This window comes from Triticum aestivum, chromosome 5D, assembly GCF_018294505.1.
Source record: "Triticum aestivum cultivar Chinese Spring chromosome 5D, IWGSC CS RefSeq v2.1, whole genome shotgun sequence".
Taxonomy (NCBI): Eukaryota; Viridiplantae; Streptophyta; class Magnoliopsida; order Poales; family Poaceae; genus Triticum; species Triticum aestivum.
The window spans coordinates 425,331,055-425,351,919 of NC_057808.1; the positions used below are offsets into that span (position 1 = coordinate 425,331,055).

General features: G+C 44.1%; 1 protein-coding gene and 1 long non-coding RNA gene across 2 annotated transcripts; one reads left to right on the plus strand and one right to left on the minus strand.

Moving 5' to 3' along the window:
* Positions 1–13,508: 13,508 nt before the first annotated feature.
* Positions 13,509–16,151, minus strand: LOC123122348 (uncharacterized). Its single transcript, XM_044542534.1, has 2 exons — positions 15,399–16,151; positions 13,509–14,120 (listed from the first exon to the last, which is right to left on the minus strand). Exons 1-2 carry the CDS (start codon positions 16,011–16,013, stop codon positions 13,761–13,763), a joined length of 975 nt encoding a protein of 324 aa, XP_044398469.1. The 5' UTR covers positions 16,014–16,151; the 3' UTR covers positions 13,509–13,760.
* Positions 16,152–18,205: 2,054 nt separating this feature from the next.
* LOC123125263 (uncharacterized) lies at positions 18,206–19,149 on the plus strand. Its single transcript, XR_006461365.1, has 2 exons — positions 18,206–18,512; positions 18,800–19,149. It is a non-coding gene; the product is annotated as an uncharacterized lncRNA (long non-coding RNA).
* The last annotated feature ends 1,716 nt before the right edge of the window (positions 19,150–20,865 follow it).

Sequence of the window (20,865 nt, forward strand, 5' to 3'; positions counted from 1 at the left end):
ACTGTAGTTGTCCAAAAAATGGCAATCTGAAACTTTGACCTGAGATGGCAACTGTAGTTGAGCAAACATGGCAACTGTAGTTGTCCGACATGGCAACCGTAGTTCAGCGACATGGCAACCGCACTTAAACGAACATGGACGAGGGTCCGGCCCATGGCAACTGTGGGGCGCGCGGTAAAGTGTCACGTAGGGCGTGCGGAACCACGAGGTACGAGGCCTGACGTACCGGGCGTGTGGGCGTTATCTATTTCGCTCACACGCACGCGTGTAAAAGGAACCGGGAGGGGAAAAAAAGGCATGTGGGCGCTAGTTGTTTTGCCCACACACAGACGTGTGGACTGGTCCTTTTAGGCACCACACAGAACGTGTGGACAGATTTCTTAACGCCCACACGTGTGGCAGTTATCGGCGTCAAAAAAAATCATCTGATCCCCTTTTAATCCGGGCGCTTAGAAATCACAACTTGGACAAAATCGGTGGCACCGATCGATCATCCTACTAGGCATGTATAGATGGCGCCGCCGGCCGTCGTGGGTTTCTCTGACCTGCCGACGGAGGCGATGGACGAGATCGCCCGGCGCCTAGGCCCCCTCGACAACGTGCTCTGCGCCGCCGTCTGCAAGCCCTGGCCCCGCGCGCTGAGGACGCGGGGCCGGCCTCCGGACGAGACGGCTCACGGAGCCGCGCATGGATCATCCATTGGTGTGGGCCGCCCTGGTCGAGTCGGCGTCCCGGGACGAGCTTCTCATGGTGAGCTGCGGCATGAAGCAGCAGTACCAGTACGAGGTGTTCCGCTGTGACGAGCGGCAGCGCAGGTGGCTCCCGGCCAAGGACCTCGGGGAGACGGCGATCATTGGGAGAACCTGCAGCCTGTGCGTCTCCACACGAGGCTCCTCCGATGATGCATCGCCGGGTTTGAAGTTGAATCTCATGACTTCAACTACATGGATGCCTTATGTTGCTGGATTAATTAGACCCGACTTATTGATAGCAGACGGTCTTGTGACAAGGGAAACTTCAAACATCGTATCACTCCAGACTACAAATCATACACTCCTAGATCATATACTATATACTATCTAAGAGAGTCTCCCTAAACTTATTTATCTCAATATGCAAGCATGTCACCTCACCATACAATTATGATTGGAAAAAGACTCACTACACCATTCAACCATGCAACGCGCAACATCCAAAATTTTCATCAACCAATTTCCGCAGCAATGCGCGAAGTCTCCTCTAGTACTAGTAAAGCCATACTTGGAAGCGGTGCAATCTAATATGAACGTATTTATTTTCATTTCTGTTTCGATACAACCATAAAAACACATCAACGAAAAAGATCTCTTCATAGCCCTTCATAATAAAGGGTAAGATGGTCTTTCTTAAAAGTATCCATGCCGAATGCGCCGATATGCGACATGTGTATGTACCACCCGTACACGGCCTGGCGTACGTAGCACATTTTACCTTCTCTTTTATGTTAACCTGCAAAAAGTGTGCAGGACGTGATTCGAACCAGTGACCTCCTTGTTAAGTCATTCAGAAAACTCACGTGATGCGAATACTTACATCATTTTTCTTATTTCTTCGGATCGTGTCCCACTCAACGAGGAGGTCGTGGGTTTTCTTTTCTTTTTTTTCTAGTTTCACTTGGCCGAGGAGGTCACGAGTTTACTTTTTTTATTTATCATTTTTCTTGTTTTATTTGGTGATTTTTCTTTTATTTCTCTTTCTCTTTTCCTTTAATTTAAACTTGTGAACTTAAAAAATTGACAAACTTTTTCAAACCCGTTTGACAACGACCGGTTTACTCTAGTGAACCGGTCTTTGTCTCACTATTTTTTACTTTTTGTTACTTTTTTATTTTTATTTTTTGTCTTTTTTCTTTTTCACAAAATGCTTCGTGCTTTAAAAATTTATTCATGTATTCAAAAAATGTTACTTTGTCAAATTATGATCAAACATACCAATACTCACATTTAAAAAATTATATAGACATTCAAAAAACATGCATGTGTTTTTCAAAACTGCTCAGAATGCCAAAACGCGAACATTTTTTTAAAAGAGCAAACACTTATATCCTTTTTCTTCGTTCTTATGTTCGTGTCCCATTGAACAAGGAGGTCGCGGGTTTACTTTTTTTTCTTCATTTTTTCTTGGTTTCTTTGGTCTATTTTATTTTCTCTTTCTCTTTTTTCTCATTCTCTTTTCCTTTTATTTAAATTCATGAAATTTCATAAAAATTGACAAACTTTTTCGAATCTGTGTATTGACCAGTTTATTGTAGCGGATCCGTCATCTTCTCACTATTTCTTTTTTCTTTTCCTTTTTTGTGTTTTCCCTTTTTCAGAAAATGCTCATGCTTTTAAATTTTTTTGCAAATTCGGGAACAAATGTTTTTTCTAAAGTTATGTTAAAAAATACAAATATTTTGCTTAAAAAATTATACAAAAAATCAAAATAAACTGCGTGTTTCTTTCTAAATTGCTCAAAATATCACAATACAAATATTTGTTAAAAGGTCGAACAAATTTTGAAGATAAACATTTTTTCAAAAACACAAACAAATTAGGATTTTTTTATAATTCAGAAAAATAAGAATAAAAATTTGAAACCATTTTTTTTGAATTTCCTGGAACACTTTTGTATTTGTGTAGATTTTTTTTAAACAGGAATATTTTTAAACTTCTGAACAAATTTTGAAGAGAGTCACTCACACTAACTTATTTATCTCAACATGCAAGCATTACATCTCAACATGCAATCATGCATGGGAAAAGAACCACTATACCATTCAACCATGCATGGGAAAATATTTTCCATTCAATTATTATTTTTCTTCAGTAAATATTACTACAACCATACGAAATCAAATATAATAAGTCACATGAATTTCGAATTTTGGTTCTCATGTTCTCAACAAAAATTATCATCAACCAATTCCCGCAGCAACACGTGGGTCTCCTCTAGCACTAGTAAGGCCGTGTTGGAAGTGGTGCAATCTAATACAAACATATTTATTTTCACTTCTGCTTCGATACAACCCGTAAAAACATTAATGGAGAAGATCTCTCCATAGCCTTTCATAATAAAGGATACGATGATTTTTCTTAAAAGTACTCGTACACGCCGAGCACGTCGATACGCGACATGTGTACGTATCGCCCATACACGACCTGGCGTACGCAGACCATTTTACCTTTTCTTCTTATGTTAAGCTGTAAAAGGTGAGCGGGACGTGATTCGAAACCGTGAACTCCTTGGTAAGCCAATCGGACAACTCATCTGATGCGAATACTTACATCCTTTTTCTTCCTTTCTTCTTTCTCCGGTTCATGTCCCACTGAACAAGGAGGTTTTGAGTTTACTTTCCTTTTTCTAGTTTTGTTTGGCCGAGGAGGTCACGGGTTTACTTTTGTTTGGCTGATTTTAATTTTTCCCTCTTTATCGTTTTTTCTCATTCTCTTTTCTTTTTAATTAAATTCTTGAACTTTTTTGAAAATTAACATTTTTTGCCAGACCCATGTGACAGCGATCGGTTTACTCTAGCGAACTGGTTTTTTTCTCAGTATTTCTTTTCTTTTTGTTTCTTTTTTTCTTTTTTTGTGTCTTTTGTATTTAAATGCCCCGTGATTTTAAAATTTTGTCATATATTCAAAAAATGATTGTATTCTCAAATTATGTTCAAACATACAAATATTCGCATTTTAGAAAATTAAACAGAAATAAAGAAACAATTGTTCGTGCCTTTCAAAATTGCTTAGAATGTCAAAGCACGAACATTTGGAAAAAACAGCAAACACTTACATCATTTTTCTTCTTTCTTCAGTTCGTGTCCCACTACACGAGGAGATTGTGGGTTTACTTCTGTTTTTCTAGTATTGTTTGGCTGAGGAGGTCGCGGGTTTACTTTTTTTTTTTCATTTTTTTCTTGCTTTGTTTGGTCGATTTTTTTTCCTCATTCTCTTTTCCTGCATATAAATTCAGGAACTTTCTTAAAAATTGACAAACTTTTTCAAATCCGTGTAACAGTGACCGGTTTACTGTAGGGGCCCGGCTTTTTTTCTCAGTATTTCTTTTCTTTTTATTTCTTTTTTATTTTCCAAAATGTGCTGATGCTTGTAAAATTTTGTTCAAAATTTAAAAAAGTTGTTTTATCAAATTATGTTCAATATAGACAAATACTTGCATTTTAGAAAATTATACATAAAATTTCAAAATAAACTATGCATGTCTTTTAAAATTGGTCAAAATATCAAAACACAAATATATCTAAAGCCAGACCTCTAAAACGCCAACGGACGCGACCGGTCGCATTTGTGGACAGTGACGGGTCACGCCACAAACTTGGTGCTTTGCATACGAGTCTCTCACATTTCATCCCCTAGATTCATACAAACCATGTAAAAATATATCGTACGACGCGACACTAGCCACTACGCTTCATTGTCGGAGATGTCCATGACGTCGGTGCCGGGCGCTCGGTAGATGGGCACATAGGAAGGCTCCTCGTCCTCCTCATCCATATATGCGAGCACCTCGTTGACTTTCACGGCGTGCTCCACGTCCGCCACCTGCCGGCAACGGCGTCTGGCCTCCGCCTTCGATTCCGACTGAAGGAAAACCAGCAGATCAGCGTCCCTCACGTCCTCTTTCGTCTCCTCCTCATCTTCCTCCTCGTCAACCTCCTCCGGCTCCTCCTCCTCCCCTTCCTCCTCGTCAACCTCCTCCTGCACCACCTCCAAGTCCTCCTCCGGATCCACTGCCTTCGAAGGTAGGCTCACGGCGATCCGGGCTTCGCGCCTTGCCCGGATTTGCACAAGGAGCTATAGGCCGCGCTCCGGCGATAGATATGGGTAGCTCATAACCCGGCGGCGTGCTGGCATGGTTACTAGTGGTGGCGGACGGCCAACGAAAAGTGGCGGTGACGACAGACAGGAGGGGGAAAATGTGGATGGGTAGGTTTTCGGTGCCGGCAGTCAGCTTAAATAGCCGGGCTAGGCACTACGCGGCCCGCTGGAGCGGTGTCACGCTGCGCCATCTGTCCGACGGTGGAGACGAGCTTTGGACCGCCGGGTTTCAGAGTATTTGCCTATTGGACCCCAACGTCAGTCCAACGTGGTGGATGCACACCCGGGCCTCCCCATAACCGTCCTAGTTTTGGGCTGGATGTGAGGGGTTTCGATCAGCCCGGTCATTTGAGACTCCTACCTGGGTCTTTTTTTTGACCGGTCACTGACTGGGCCGTCCCCAAATGTTTGAGGCGGGTTTGTGGTGCCCTGTTGTAGCTGCTCTACATAATATTTCACTGCGTTTTTCCCTTGTCCAAAGTGTATCATAAGGTTTCGTCATCTACACACAATTAAGTGGGCACTTATTTCATACTCCCTCAACGAATAAGTGTATTTCTACCTTTTGTTCTAAGTCAAAATTTTATTTTTTTGACAAAATTTATAGAAAAAAGTAGTAACATATATGACATCAAATTGATATATTATGAAAGTACATTTCAAAGCAAATCTAGTGATACTAATGTAGTGCCATAAATGCTGCTATTTCTTCCAATAAAGTTGGTCAAAGTTTTAAAACTTTGACTTACGACACAAGTTAGAAGTACACTTATTCGCAGACGGAGTATTTGATTTACTTGTACAAAAACAAAACATTTTGATACAGTTTGAAACAAGGAAAAAACTAATATAAAACTCAGATACCAGGCAAGCTTCAAAATATCGGATATCGGGTTCATATCAGTCTGGCTTCGACATATCGGATGTCGGATGTCGGATATCGGGTGATATATCGGACGATATGTAGATATACAGGAGAAAACATGTCTAGTTTTTTTTCATTATTCTTGTTCAAAACATTTATTTTTAGTAAAAGAAAATGTATGATGTCATGCTTTAACATAACACTTTTAGATTCCTAGTTTATTAACTTGTTGATTAAGGAACTATTAAGGTAAGATTCACAAAATCTTTAATCTATGATTAAAAAAATACGATATATATGCATTTGTACGAAACATTGTGCATGACTTTGATAATATATAATGAAGTTGCAAATGCATAATCTTATTTCAGTGCTTTCTAATAAAAAATCGAAAACACTAATGCCCACACGTGTGGGCGTTAGCCAACTCGCCCACACGTCTCGATCGCCACCCAGTACCTTTTGCACGAATCTTGGCACGAGAGGGCTGATTTTGTGTACCACGTAGGACAACTCGCGTGTGTGGCATGTGAGGGAGTTCGCCCGCACGCTGTTTTCCTTCCGATGTCAGCGTTTGTGACTCGGGGCGTGCGGTGGAACTGCCGTCGTGCCCGCACGCCCCGCACGACTTCTGTCCCCCATCTCCCACGACTGCCCAGTTGCCATGTTTTTTGCAAGTTACATGGCAACTGCCTTGTTCGTGATTGTAAGCAGATGGCAACTCTCTTTTACCCTGAACATGTATTTGTTGCCATGTTTGTTTTTGTAGCGCTACATGGCAACTGTCTAGTGTTAGTAGGTGGCAACTCCTAAAGACACCACCGTAGTCCACATGCCCGTCTCCTCTCCCACACACCAAAAGCTATCAGTTGCCATGTGTTTTTGCAGGGTACATGGCAACTGCCCTAGTGTGCTTGTAAGCAGATGGTAACTCTCTCTTTACCCGGACATGGTTTTTTGCCATGTTTCGTAGTGCTACATGGCAACTGTCTAGTGTAGTAGGTGGCAACTCCTAAAGTTTTCAAATCATGGCAACTGTAGTAGACCAGACCATACATGGCAACAGCTGCAGTTGCCCAAAAATGGCATCCGACACTTGACCTGAGATGGCAACTGCAGTTGAGCAATCATGGCAACTGTAGTTGTCCGGCATGGCAACTGTAGTTTAGCGACATGGCAACTGTAGTTGTCCGACATGACAATTGCAGTTTCAGCGACATGGCAACTGGAGTTACACGTACATGGAAGAGGGTCCGGACCATGGCAATCGCGGCGGGACGTGTGGTTACTGCCACGCGGGGCGTGTGGCTCGCAGGCGAGGAGGGGCGACGGTCGAGACGGGTCGTGCGGGCCGCGTGGTCGCTCGCCCGGACGTGCTCATGCGGGCAATCGCGCCGCACACCGAACGTGCGGGCTGTAGCGGGGTGCGCCCGGACGTGCTCGGGTGGGCGGGCCTGTGTCGATGCCACACGAGACGTGCGACAGATACCCCTAGATGCCACACGTGTGGCAGTTATCGACGTCCACATCGGGCTATGTACACGTCGTCATCTATGTACCGTTCTATATCGGTGGACATATTGGGCTAGATATCGGCCATATCGATCGATATTTCGGTCCATATCGAATGATATGTTGGAAAATGATATTTACCCAATGATATGTTATGTTTATATTGGCAGGGCCCAAAAGTGATATATCGGTCGTACCGGCCTAGATTTAAAAGCTTGATACCAGGCAGAAAAAGAATTCAAGCTCAGAAAACATAGCACAGGGTCCTCTTTCGAAATTTGCTTATCCGAGTTGATCAGGGTGTGGCGCCCGGCCGCTCCGCTCCCTTCGGACTCGGAGGGCCCGTACGTCCGATCCGCGCGCGGAGCCCCGGCAAGATCAGTAGCGATTAATTTGGTCGAGTTCGACTACAAGTCAAGTCCATGCATGTTGAGGTATCGTTGTACATCCAAGAGCACAACATCCGGGCGCTCAAAAATCGTACGCACATGGCGCCGCCGGCCGTCGTAGGTTTCTCCGATCTGCCAACGGAGGCGCTGGACGAGATCGCCCGGCGCGTCGGGCCCCTCGACAACGTCCTCTGCTCCGCCGTCTGCAGGCCCTGGCGGCGCGCGCTCAGGACCACGCGCCTCCGCCTGCTGGGACGACGGCCCGGCCGCCCGCACCACATGTGCTTACGGAGACGCGGTTACAGGTACAGCTGGGACATCCCCGTCGTGAAGATCAGCCCCTACCACATCGACAGATACTACGACAGCCGAGGCGGACGATGCCGATGCCCCGTGGAGACCGTCGTGGACGACGAGGTGGCGCGCTCGCGGATCATCGGGAGCGCCTACGGCTGGGCCGTCACCGTGGACGACGACACCTGGGCCATGTCCCTGCTCGACCCCTTCACCGCCCGGACCTTCCCTCTGCCTCCCTTCACCGACTCCCTCCCCGGCAAGCAGCGGCCGGTGCCCACGGGCGGGAACTCCCGCTTCTGGAGGCACATGTTCCGTAAGGCGGCGCTGGCTCCGGGGCGCCGGCTGGGCACCTACGCCGTGATGCTGCTCCACAGCAACGGCCGCGGCCTGTCCTACCTTGCCCCTGGCGCCACGTCGTGGTCGACGCTGCGCCCTCCGAGGGGCATGCCGCACAAGTACATGGACGTCATCTTCCACAAGGGCGCCTTCTACACGGTCAGCTGCTACGCCGAGCTGAATGCCTGGGTGCCCAACGGCGACGGCGGCCTGCGGACGAGGCGGCTCACGAGCCCGCAGCCGGGGCAGGTGTGGTCCGTGCTCACCGAGTCGATGTCTCGTGATGGTATTCTCATGGTGAGCAGCACGAAAACGCATGAGCACGGCACCAACTACCACAACTACTACAGCCATGGCTACTGGCAACGGCCGTACAAGGTACACCGCTACGCAGAGAGCGAGCGTAGGTGGATTGCCATGGAGAACCTTGATGGCATGACGGTCATGGTCGGGGAAGGGTGCAGCTTCTGCGTCCCAGGCGGCGGCAACTATGACGGCTTCGGGCACCGTAGCGTGCAGGCATCTGGTTGTCATTGGTTTTTTCCTTACGTTGCAAGACTAGATCATGCTTTCTCATAGCGGGATGTCGCATAACCGATTGACTAGTTTCTGGATGTAAATGTAGAACTGCTAAGCTTTCCTGTATTTGGCTGCAATTTATTGCATTGATTTCGCTAAATTTATGAACCCGGATATCTAGGTTATGATCCAATGAAAATGCTCGATCTAGAAACAGAGTCCCTAATGAGGGGCTGCAATTTTTGCAGAATGTGTTGACATTGGAGTATCAATCGGGAATGTCAATTATATGCATTGTTTTCAATCTGCTAATCAAGTGGTGCATGTGATAGCTAATTTTAGTTTTTGTAATAAGACTTCTAGAAATTGCTTTGACGAGCCACCAGATTGTCTGGTGAATTCGCTCATAGACGATGTTTCTGTTTTTCATCTTAATAAAGTTAGTCATGATGACCTTCTCTTGAAAAAACTATATGTCTAGCTGTTTTTTTTTTGAGTAACCATATGTCTCGCTTATAGTGGGATGTAGGGAACCCTTGCATCAAGGTGAGCGCCAGATCGGCCGGACCAGCTGGCCGGCTGCCACAACCTCATTTTTTTTCTTTTCTTTTTTACACATTTTTTTCGTATTTTGCTTTCTTTAGTTTTACTTCCAAAAAATAAATTACAAAAATACTTTACATACATAAATTTTTTTGAAAAAACATAAACCAAGCATTTGACAAATGTTAAATGTGCATAAAGAAAATGTCTATCATGTATACAGAAAATGTATACAAAAAATACAATGTGTATGAAAATGTAATCATGTATTTGGAAAAAATGGAAACAAGTATTTAAAAAAATCAAGCATTTGAAAAATGTTAAATGTGTATAGAAATTTGTATGACCAAGTATTAAAAAAAGTTTAATCTTACATTTGACAAATATTAATCAAGTATTTGAAAATTTTAAATTTGCATAGAATTTTTTAACCATGCATTATAAAAATGTTAATCTTGTGTTTGGAAAATATTAATAAAGCACTTGAAAAATGTTAAATGTGTATATAAATTTATATGACCATGTATTAAAAAAAGTTAATCTTGCATTTGAAAAATGGTAATCAAGTATTTGAAAAATATTAAATTTGTATAAAAATTTTAACAAATGTATTTAAAAAATGTTAATCTTGTATTTGAAAATTATAAATAAAGCTTTTGAAAATTTTAAAATGTTTATAGAAAAAATATTGACCGTGTATTCAAAAAATGTTAATCTTGTATTTGAAAAATATTAATCAAGGACTTGAAAAATGTGTATAGAAAAAAATGTTGACCGTGTATTAAAAAATCTAAACCTGTATGATCACTAAAAGAATGTGTATAGAGGATGATCTCTAAAAATAATGGCAAACATGGAAAAGTTTATGTCATGGTAAATTTTAAATAAAGTATGAAAAAATTATTTCTCTAGAAACATGGAACTTTTTTAAAGCGACAACGCCATGGAAAATGCATTCGAAGATGCATGATGTCGTGTTTGTAGTTGCCATGGCAAAACCAAAATTCAAAAGATGCAATGGCAAAAAGAAAATCTTAAGTAACCACGGCAACATTCTACCATATATGTATGGGAAAGATACTACGGAAGTAGCCATCATGTCGACATATGAAAAAAATTGTATGGAAAATTTGTTTATCTAGACACATCAAATATTCGGAAAATGGAGAATGCATCTTAATTTGCAGTAATATCGTATTTGTAATTGCCATGGCAAACAAATTTGAAATTATCATACTTTTTTCCATGACAACAAAAAATTAAAGATCAAATTTGCAATATTCTCTAATAAATTTGTAATTGCCGTGGCAACATTGTTTGGATAGATATGGCAAAAGGGACAACAAAGGTTGCCCGACATGGCATGGAACCTAAAATATTTTTATTTTGCACATGGCAAATGGAAGAGAATTGTTCTTTTAAAAATGATGGCAACATTAGAGTTTTTGTTGACTAAAGAAAACATAAAACAACCAATTGAAAAAATTAGTGTGTGAATAGTTATTGAATAAACATAGTAACCAGTTTTGTAACTAAAACACAAGCAAATTTGCCATGTAATGAGAGGTAGAACTAAGGTGCCACGTCATTCGAAAGATACTGGCGGCCCCTAAGTGTGCCACATCACAATTGTGATATGAGGGGTAGAACTAAGGTGCTGCCCGCGAAAACTAATACAACGAACACATCCAAAAAAATGACGTGCCACCTTAGTGTGCATGACGATTCCTATTGGACAGCCAATACTGTACAGGGGGTTCGCTAGCAACTCCTCTATATCTAAAGTGCGCCAGTCACTGTTCAAGATAAGTCCCCGATAAGCGATATCCCCAACACTGTCACCAGTTCTACATACACAATTTCGAAATTCGCATATCCGAGTTGATGAGGGTGTGACGCGCGGCCGCTCGCTTAGGAGGACCCGTACGGTCGGCGCACGGATACGTCGGGGGCAAGATCTGTAGATGATTTGGTCAAGTTGGCGTATGTTTAGGTTTCGTCGGGGTCAAGTCTACAATCATCCGATACCCCTTTAGTACCGAACAAACTCATTCAGGCGCTAAAAAATCACAACTTCGACGCATTTGGTGGCATCGACCGCTTATCCTATATACATGGCACCGCCGACCGTCGTGGGGTTCCCCGACCTGCCGACGGAGGATAATGGTTAGCTGCCATGGCACCAGATGCAGGGTTCCTTCTGGTGGAGAGAAAATATGAAGATAATTGATCTTTTTAAATCTATGGCCAGATGCAATTTGGGTGATGGAAGATCTGCTGCCTTTTGGTCTGACCTATGGCACTCTGGCTGGTTACAACACACATTTCCACAATTATTCTCTTTTGCCAGGGATACAAATATCTCAGTTCATACTGCTCATCAGAGTGAATACCTGGAGGATCTATTCCATCTGCCCTTGACAACACAAGCCTATTAGAAGTTCCAACAATTAGGAGATATATGTGATGATCTCAGATCATCAGATCATATTAATAGCATTGATACTTGGAGTTACATTTGGGGGTCCCAAAAAATTTCAACTGAGAAAGCTTACAATGTCCTAGTTGGAGTGAAAACTGTTCCCCCTCAATTCCAATGGATTTGGAAGTGTTCATGCCAGCCAAAACACAAAATCTTATTTTGGATGGTACTGCATGATAGGGTAAATACAAGGAATCTGCTCAGGAGGAAAACTTTTTATCTGAAAACATACAATTGTGCACTGATGAATTGTCAACATGATGAAACATTGTTTCATCTATTTTGGGAATGCCCTTTTGCAGCTAGATGCTGAGATTTTGTTTGCCCAAACAGGGACAACCCCACTTCAATATGGGAAGCTTTAGAAGATATGAGAAGTAAGCTGGGATTGCCTTTCTTCATGGAAATAATCATTCTTGCATCATGGGCCATTTGGATTTCAAGGAATAATCTGGATTTTCAGCAGATATAACCTTCACTCCAGAAATGGAAAGCTATTTATCTTATGGAGCTTAACTGGCTCATATATAGAATCAAAGGAAAATATGCTACTCTTTTCAATAGCAGGCTGGATCTTTTGATCTGGTGTAATTTTTGTTAGGGTTCCTTTTTTTTCCTAATTCCTTTTCCTAGTTTTCTCTCTTCTTCTATTTCTTTCTTTTCTTTTTCTTTTGGCTTTCCTGAAGCCTTGTTTTTTACTTTACATTGTAAGACGGCAGTTTGGCTTTTTTATATATAAAAATTGCAGTGGGGCATTGCCCTACTGTGTATAGTAAAAAAAAACACAAAAACAACCAATTGAAAAAATAATGTGTGAATAGTTATTGAAAACAACATACTAACCAGTCTGGTAGCTAAAACGCAAGTAAATTTGCCCTGTGATGAGGGGTAGAACTAACCCAAAACTGAATGTGTGATGGCAAAAAACAAAATGAAGTTGCCGTGTTATGTACTCTGCATATTAGATTTGACTGAAGTCAAACTTCATAAAGTTTGACCAAGTTTATAGAAAACAATATAAATATTTATCATAACAAATCTATATGATGTGAAAGTACATTCAATAATGAATTTAATGATATTGATTTGTTATTGTATATGTTAACATTTTTGTTTATAAACTTTGTCAAAATTTGCAAAGCTTGATTTTCACCAAAGCTAATACGCAGACTAAATAAAAACGAAGGGAATAGATATAGTACTAAAACATACAAGATCATTGATGGCGTGAATTGCCGCACCCATCTATTTTTTGATAGAATATTAATATACATGTAAAATATTCGGAATAGATAACTGCCGAACCTCAGGATTTTAGGATCCCAACCCGAACGTGTTTTGTACCCTTGGATAACATTCCATTCACTCGAGGGGATTGTTCTTCAAGACATGTCCCAACTCCGTGGTGAAGGTCATGCGTGAAGTTAGCATTCAAATCCATAACTATTCAGCTCCTGAACAAAAGTGAATACATACTTCGCAAGACGGAGGTAAAGCCAAATCCAAGAGGAATCGCTACTGCCTCACTTAAGTACATTTGAGGGTTCGATATGCGGCCAATCCTCAAATACTCCAAGATGAAGGGGCAAACGATTAAATTTATGGTATAACTAAGGATGTTTAGCGAGCACAGATTTTAGAATCACAATCACAGGAATTTCATTACTTCAAGGGAATATCCATTAAGACTGACAATACAAACATGAAGTTAATGAGAATAAGCATGCGTTAAAATGCCATTAGACAAAGCATGTATAGCATATGATGTTAGAAGATCCAGCAATCAACAAACTAACCTATAAGAAATAAACAGAAACCGTGGAGTCAGGGAGAAAACTATAAGGATGGAGCATCAGAACTGCTGCCTAAGATAAGGGGAAAACTTACAGCTCAGGATATCCTATTTGACTGTTCTATGTATCCCCAGCTGAGGGGCGTCCAACCACCAGGCAGAAAGGCTTTGTCTATTCTTTTGTACAGTGAGCATCCGTCCCATGCCGTGTACATTGATTGTAACCAACACTGCCAAGAAATGCCCTTATCTCTTGTGCACTACTGTTGCTCGCCTGCAGCAGGCGCTCGTCCTCTTCGTATATAAGGTAGGGAGCTTCACCCCTCCTCCTTGAGAGCAACTTTGATGCACCTCTCAGAACATGAGATTCCCAACCTTGAACATCAATTTTGATCAGAACCACTCGCTCTGCATCTGGAATGACTTCATCCAATGGGATTGTAGCAACCTCAAGAGCAACTTCTTCATTAGATTTGAATGCTAACTTCGCACCAGTTGCAGATATAGCACTGTTGTCGAGTCGTCCAATCACCTACATTGCCAAAATACTCACAGTAAGCTGTTGAGATATAATAATAAAAAAATATTATCTATAAGAGCAAGCAATCTGAGATTTCCACAAGAAGCGACGCAAGTCAGACTAATTTGCAAATGGGGTGTTTGCACTTATATGAAAGCGGCAATGAATTCACTAATGGTTCGACATGACAGTTTGAAATATTGTCAACGTGAACCAGAAGTGCATCAGGCAAATCAGGAAGTTATAACTTTAGCCACAATGAGTTCCGCTGTAGTCTGTAACTGTTATGGAGTATTAATATTGGTGTCTCCTTACATATTCGTAGTAGTCCAACTTTCCTTACTTTGTAATATATAGTCGCTCCTTGGGCTATGCAAAGTTGCTCCTCTAACAGTAACTAGCTAGGGAAGGGTAAGTATTTGGCCGGTTTCCATTATCAGTTGGTCAGCTCTTTTTTGTACTAATGAAAAGCCAGAGCTCCTGTTGGTTGCTCGAAAAAAGGCACTCCACGCCATGGAATAGATTGGATCCTAAATGCCGGTTATGCTACCCATCATTGGTTTAGTGAGTCCAGTAACTCGACCTTTAATAGATATATATGAAAGTTTCAACAACACAAAATCAAAAAGAAGTCCTGTAACACAAAGGTTAAGCTGATGCTTTAATAATAAACCAGTAGCAAGCAACTGGAAAACTTTTCATGTAAACCCTGTTCCACCAGTGACAAGGATAACTTGCCAGATTTAATATTTAGTTTAAAGAACAAGACATTTTCTTTTTCTAGATGACTCCATTTAGAAAGCATAGCACTGTCAGACTATAAATTGAGCATCAGACTAATTGACATATATTTGTGGATGAGCATCACAGATTTAGGAACTTCCTCTAATAGAACAGACCGGAAAAGGATAATAAGGGCAAATAATACAAAATCCAAGTAAAGTGGGGCAAATCTTTTAAGCTTGAGTAAGGTGAGACAAACGATCAAGTGCCCATCTAATACAGGGTGAATGATCAAATTCCCCGCTGTGCAAGAGTGCAACTTCCACCTTAACTTAGATTCACTTCAACAGTTCTCCAACCATTTCTATGGGTAGTTTTGTCCCAAGTAATTGGAATGGTGAGGCAAACAACCACAATCTGAGTTTACCACAGTACTTCATCCAGCTCCCCGAGGTACATCTCGATCAATAAACATCTGGTTAGTACAGTACTATACTTACTACTGCAATCCAAAATCACCGTCGTTGATAAACTTTTAAACGGAGCAATCTGAAGCAGAGAAGATACCTTATGCATTGTGATGTTCCCAGCTCGGTCAGATGCTGCAGCATGATACACCACCACCTGGTCCTGCACCCGGTTCAGGTACACTCCATCGCAGATCCGCTGCAGGTTCTCGAAGACCGGCTCGAATGCCACCACCCGGAACCCCATCACGGCCGCCGCGAAGGCCGCCATCCCAACATTGGCCCCGACGTCCACCACCACCCCGCCGCCGGAGCCCCTCCCTACCTCCCCCGCGAGCAGTTCCTGGATGGTCTGGGAGATGTCGGGCTTGCGGAAGCGCTTGCCCTTGAGGAGGCGGGCGATGTTCCGGTGCGGGCGGTCGGGGAGGGACCCCAGGTCGGCGAGGGAGTAGAGGAAGGGGCGGGGCACGCCCTCCACGAGGCTGGCCAAGACCGGGGAGGCCTGCGGCGAGGCGTAGCAGTCGAAGGGGCGGAGCCGGGCCGGGAGGCGGGGCGAGGCGGCAGTGGCGGGGGAGAAGGTGAGATCTGGGGCTCTGGAGAGGACGAAGACGAGGAGGATGAGAACCGGGACGAGCAAGAGGAGGGTCCGTGGAGTGGAGGAGGACGCCGCGGCGGAGGCATGCCGGCGCCAGGAGGCGGCGAGCGGCGCCGGCATTGGCCGAGAGGGTTCCGGGGTTTGGGCAGCCGCCGACGGGAAGCGGTGGCGGTGAAGAGCAGGCGCAGCGGCTGTAAAATAAAGTACCGAGCGAGGCTCGCCTCACGATTTTTGGTCTTTAACAAAAGGCTAGCCTCACGCTAGGAACATATATACTCTTTCGAAGAAATGAAGAAAAAGACCACGTAAATGATCTGTTTCGACCGACTGATTTATCTCTCGCGTAAACCTCTCCTCCCGCACGACGCGTGTTCCCTATTGGGCCCACACAATGCTCCCCGTCGGCCTTATCCTTTGGCTGTGAAGCCTCCTCCACACATCAGCCTAGTCTTTCTTCTCCACCGCGTGATCCCCTTTCTGCCCACTCCATGTTTTCTCACCCACCGGCCACCGCTGCAAGTCTTGGGGTGGCGGAGCTGCAATGGAGCGCTCCCGGCGATGCAATGGAGCAGTTACCGGCACTGCAATGACTGAGAGCTTGCTGGCGCCTCCTCCCGGCACTGCAATGGAGCACTCATCGGCGCTCCAATGCAGCGCTTCCCGGCCACCGGGGCTGCGATGAAAGCCCCCGTCGCCGACCGCCAGGTGCTGTACAATGAAGCCCTCCTCGCCGTCCACCAGTGCTGCGATGGGGTGCTCGCCGCCGCTGCAATGAGCGCTCGTCGGTGCTTCGTCCAGCGCTGCAATGGAGCGCTCGTCGGCGCTGCAATGGAGCGCTTGCCGGCCACTGGTGCTGCGATGAAAGGCCTCGTTGCCCGGCAGCCGAGTGCTTTAATGACGCCGTCGTTGTCGTCCACCAGTGCTGCAATGGAGCGCTCGCCGGTGCTGCAATGAAGACCTCGTCGCCGGCGTTGCAGCATGCTCGGGGCATGGCGAGCTTGCCGTCGTTTCGGTACGAGTTGGCCGGACGCGGGAGCGGCCGCTCGTCGGTGCTGCGTTGCAGCATGGTCAGGGAGTGGCGAGCTCGTCGGCGTCTCGCTACGAGCTGGCCGGGCATGGCCGCTCGGCAGTGCTGCGTTGCAGCATGGTAGGGGTGTGGTGAGCTCGCCGGCGTGTCGCTACGAGCTGACATGGCGCGGCAGCTCAGCAATGCTGCGTTGCAGGATGGCGCGGCCGCTCGGCAGTGCTGCGTTTCAGCATGGCTGGGGCATGTCGAGCTGGCCTGTCACGGTTGCTCGCCGGAGTCACTCGACGGCTCTGTGGCGGCAAGCTTGCCGGCGTGGCTGCTGCAATCATGTGCTACGGATCGGCGAGCTGATGTCCCCGTCGGAGCTACGCGCGAGCGTGTGCTACTTTTGCAACTGACGCAACCGTTATAGACATGGGAACGGAGCGATGGCGTGGTCAACTCAACACGAGGATCAAACGGTCCTAATCGTGATGAATCGACGGCTGGCAAGGCGGCTTATCCTTTTCCAGGATCATCCGGTTTACGCCTAGCAGTCGCCAAGTACAAATGTCAACATGGTTCCGCTTGCACCCACATGAATAGTAATTAAAAAGTTATAGAAAAAATTTAAAAATCCGGAAACTTTGAAGTATCAAATTTGGTCGATCATTCTACCCAAGCTTGAAGTTCGTGAAATATTGACACATAAAAAATATCTGAGACCTTAGTATTCATCAAATACTTGTTTTTAATGTAGCTTCGATTTTGTCATTTTTTCCTAGAATATCGTAGATGTCATTTTTTTTTGAAAGTTTATATATGAGTATTACCGATTGACTGCGTATGTGAAAAAAGACTAGCAAAGAAGCTCGTAAGGATCAAAGTACAATGCACGTACACACCGACCTAACAAAACCGAAAAGACACGTATTACCATTAAAAAAAGCAAACAAGCTCGTACATTGCAACGAAAAAGAAATCAAATGTCCCTAAGTACATTTATGTCTGCATGCTCAAAAATCACATGTCCCTAAGCACATTTATGTCTGCATGTTGGAAGGTTTTGGTTCACTTACGATATGTTATGTGCGTCTAGATAGCCCTTTGCTTTCTTCACCTAAAAACTTCGTATGGTTGTAGCCAGTGGCGGATGTACAGGGTGGCCAGGGTGGGCCGCGGCCCATCCTGGGATTTTGAATCTGCTTATATACCTATATCTCTAATTGGGCCAGAGAGAAAAAAAACGGCCCAGTAACTTATCCAGGACGAACGCATTACGGCCTGTCCAAGCACGAGCAGAACCCTCGTCTCGCCCCCCTTGCACAACAACTCCTATGTGGCTTTGCCCGACCTAGACACCGAGCCGGCCAGCCGCCTCGCCGTCGTGGCTTCGCCGTTGGCCGGCCGGAGCCCAGAGTTCAGCCGCCTAGGAGGCTCCCTCCTTCCCTTCCCATCTTCCTGCTCGGCCGCCCGCCCGGTCCGCGCCCCTGCCCTGCGCGCGGCTGCGCCCCTGCAGTCCTGGCGTCCCGCCTCCCTTTCCCGGCGTCCCGTCGGCCCGGCCGCCCCCTTGCAAATCCCCACCACGACGGCAAACCCCTGACCGATTTAAGGTACCCAAATGCCTCAATTTCAGACTTAGGGTTTTTTTTGCCCCAATTTCATGTACAATGAACCGATGAACACATCCATAATGACGTAAAGGACTTTGCTTACTTCAGTCTCTATATTCAGAAATGATGTAAAATTATAGCTTGCTTGAATGAAGCCACAAAGGCTCGGATTTTGCCTCAATTATTTCAGTATAGCTGTCTCGAATGAAGCCAACTATCATTTCTGCCTCAACTACTTTCATTTTACACATAATACCTCAATTTACTTTTGTATTGTGTAATGATAGAAAGGCATTTTTATTACAAAATTATTGAAGAACGATGAGGGCCGGAGACATTGTTTCTCTTTTCCAGAGAGAAACTATTAAGATAGGGAAGAAGAAGAAGGCAGGGAATATGCCGGATGTGGCTGAAGAGCAAACCAGAGAACTTGTGTGTATGCGGTTGTGATTGAAGAGCAAACTCATGAACCAATAGTGTTTATGTCGAATGTGACCATAGAGCAAAAGCATAGGCCAGAAACATAGTCTTTTTGAACTTCTCAAGGTATGTACTATGGTCCATGTAGTATTTACTATGTAGGCTTTTTATGAAAAGCTAAGATTTAATTGAGAATTTTAATGTTTTCGTAACACCATATTGATCTATTTCTTTGTGATATCAATAATTAGTTAGAACGTTCATATGTCATATTGCTTATCCAAAAAAGGACGGACCACCCTGGTCTCAAATGCTAGCTCCGCCACTGGTTGTAGTGGTCGCATAGTTATTATGCAAACATTAGTGAAGTAAGATAATTAACACAGAAAATTTGCTAGTCTTGACAAAATAAGAAATTAGCTTTTATACTATTTTCTCTAGCTAACACCAGCTTGTCGAGAACACTTGGGAAGAGCTTTTCTTTCTTTTGCAATGAAAACATATATTATGGGAGCGGAAGACGTGTAAAAAACAATGTGATGTTAGAGTAACTCGCTAACATCCATGAATGTCATCTCATCAACGCTCGCAATCTCTTCTTTCAATCATTGTTTGCTGGAACTTTCATTGTCTAGTGACGCGATTATGGCAAAGAAACGATACATGCAAGTAGAGGGGTTTCATTGTGGTTTAAGTTTGAATATTACGGACTAGGTGATGTCTCTTTCGAGCTTTGTGATCGGTAGTTTTTTATTTTCACATGCAAACACTCTTCAAGAGAAAGACAAATAATATCCGTTGTAACGTTGCCACTACGAACGTTAACAAACCCATAGCCAAAATCCGAACCGAATGTCTGGTGAATCGTTCATTGGCCAGCGGAGTCCTTAACATAATATAAAAGAGGTGACGAAATCACATTTATGGTGTAAAGCAACATATAGCGGCATGCCCATGGAACCACACATGAATACATGAATACAAATAAGATCTGGTGGATCATGATTTAAAAAATTTGTTTAAATAACAAATGAATACAAATAAGATCAAATGAATAAAATGGGAGTCTTCCTCCCATACAGTAGCCACTAGGGCTCAATGAGATCATTGCGGAGCTAGTTGTGTGTGGCATTGTCTTCAAGCTGCCGGTAGGTCTCAAGAAATGAAGTGGTCTCATCTAGGTTCCTCGCAGGCTTGACACGGATATCAATATTTTCATAGTAAATCTCTAAGTTTAAATCTCTCTTATCATCGATGATCATGTTGTGTAGAATTACATGCAGCATGATATTTGAGAGGGATTTCTTATCCCAGTAGCAAGCAAGACCTCGAACAACGGCAAACCGAGTTTCCAACACACAAGTGCCCTCTCAATATCTTTTCGGCATGCTTCTTGTGCTTGGGAAAAAATAGTTTGTTTCCTGCCTTCTGGCTTACTAATGGTCTTCACAAATGTTTCCCACGAAGGATAGATGCCGTCAGCAAGATAATACCCCATGGTATAATCATGTCCATTGATGGTGTAGTTGCAAGTCGGAGCTTTTCCACTAGCCACCTGTGCAAAAAAAAAAAAACGATCTATGCAATACATTGATATCATTGAGAGACCCCGGCAATCCAAAGAAGCAATGCCAAATCCACAAGTTATGCGAAGCCATGGCTTCGAGCACAATAGTGGGTTTACGATTATGGCCGATGTACTGGCCGGCCCAAGCCCTCAGGAATTTGTTCCACCTCCAGTGCATGCAATCCACACTTCCAAGCATGCCCGTCCGTCCTCTTGCTTCATTCATCGCCGTCAATTTTTTGTGTCCTCCTCATTGGGAGCTCGGAGGTACTGTGGACCAAATACCCGGATCAATATCTTGGCAAACACCCGCACGCATTTGAGCGTGGTATCTGATAACCCACAAGTATAGGGGATCAATTGTAG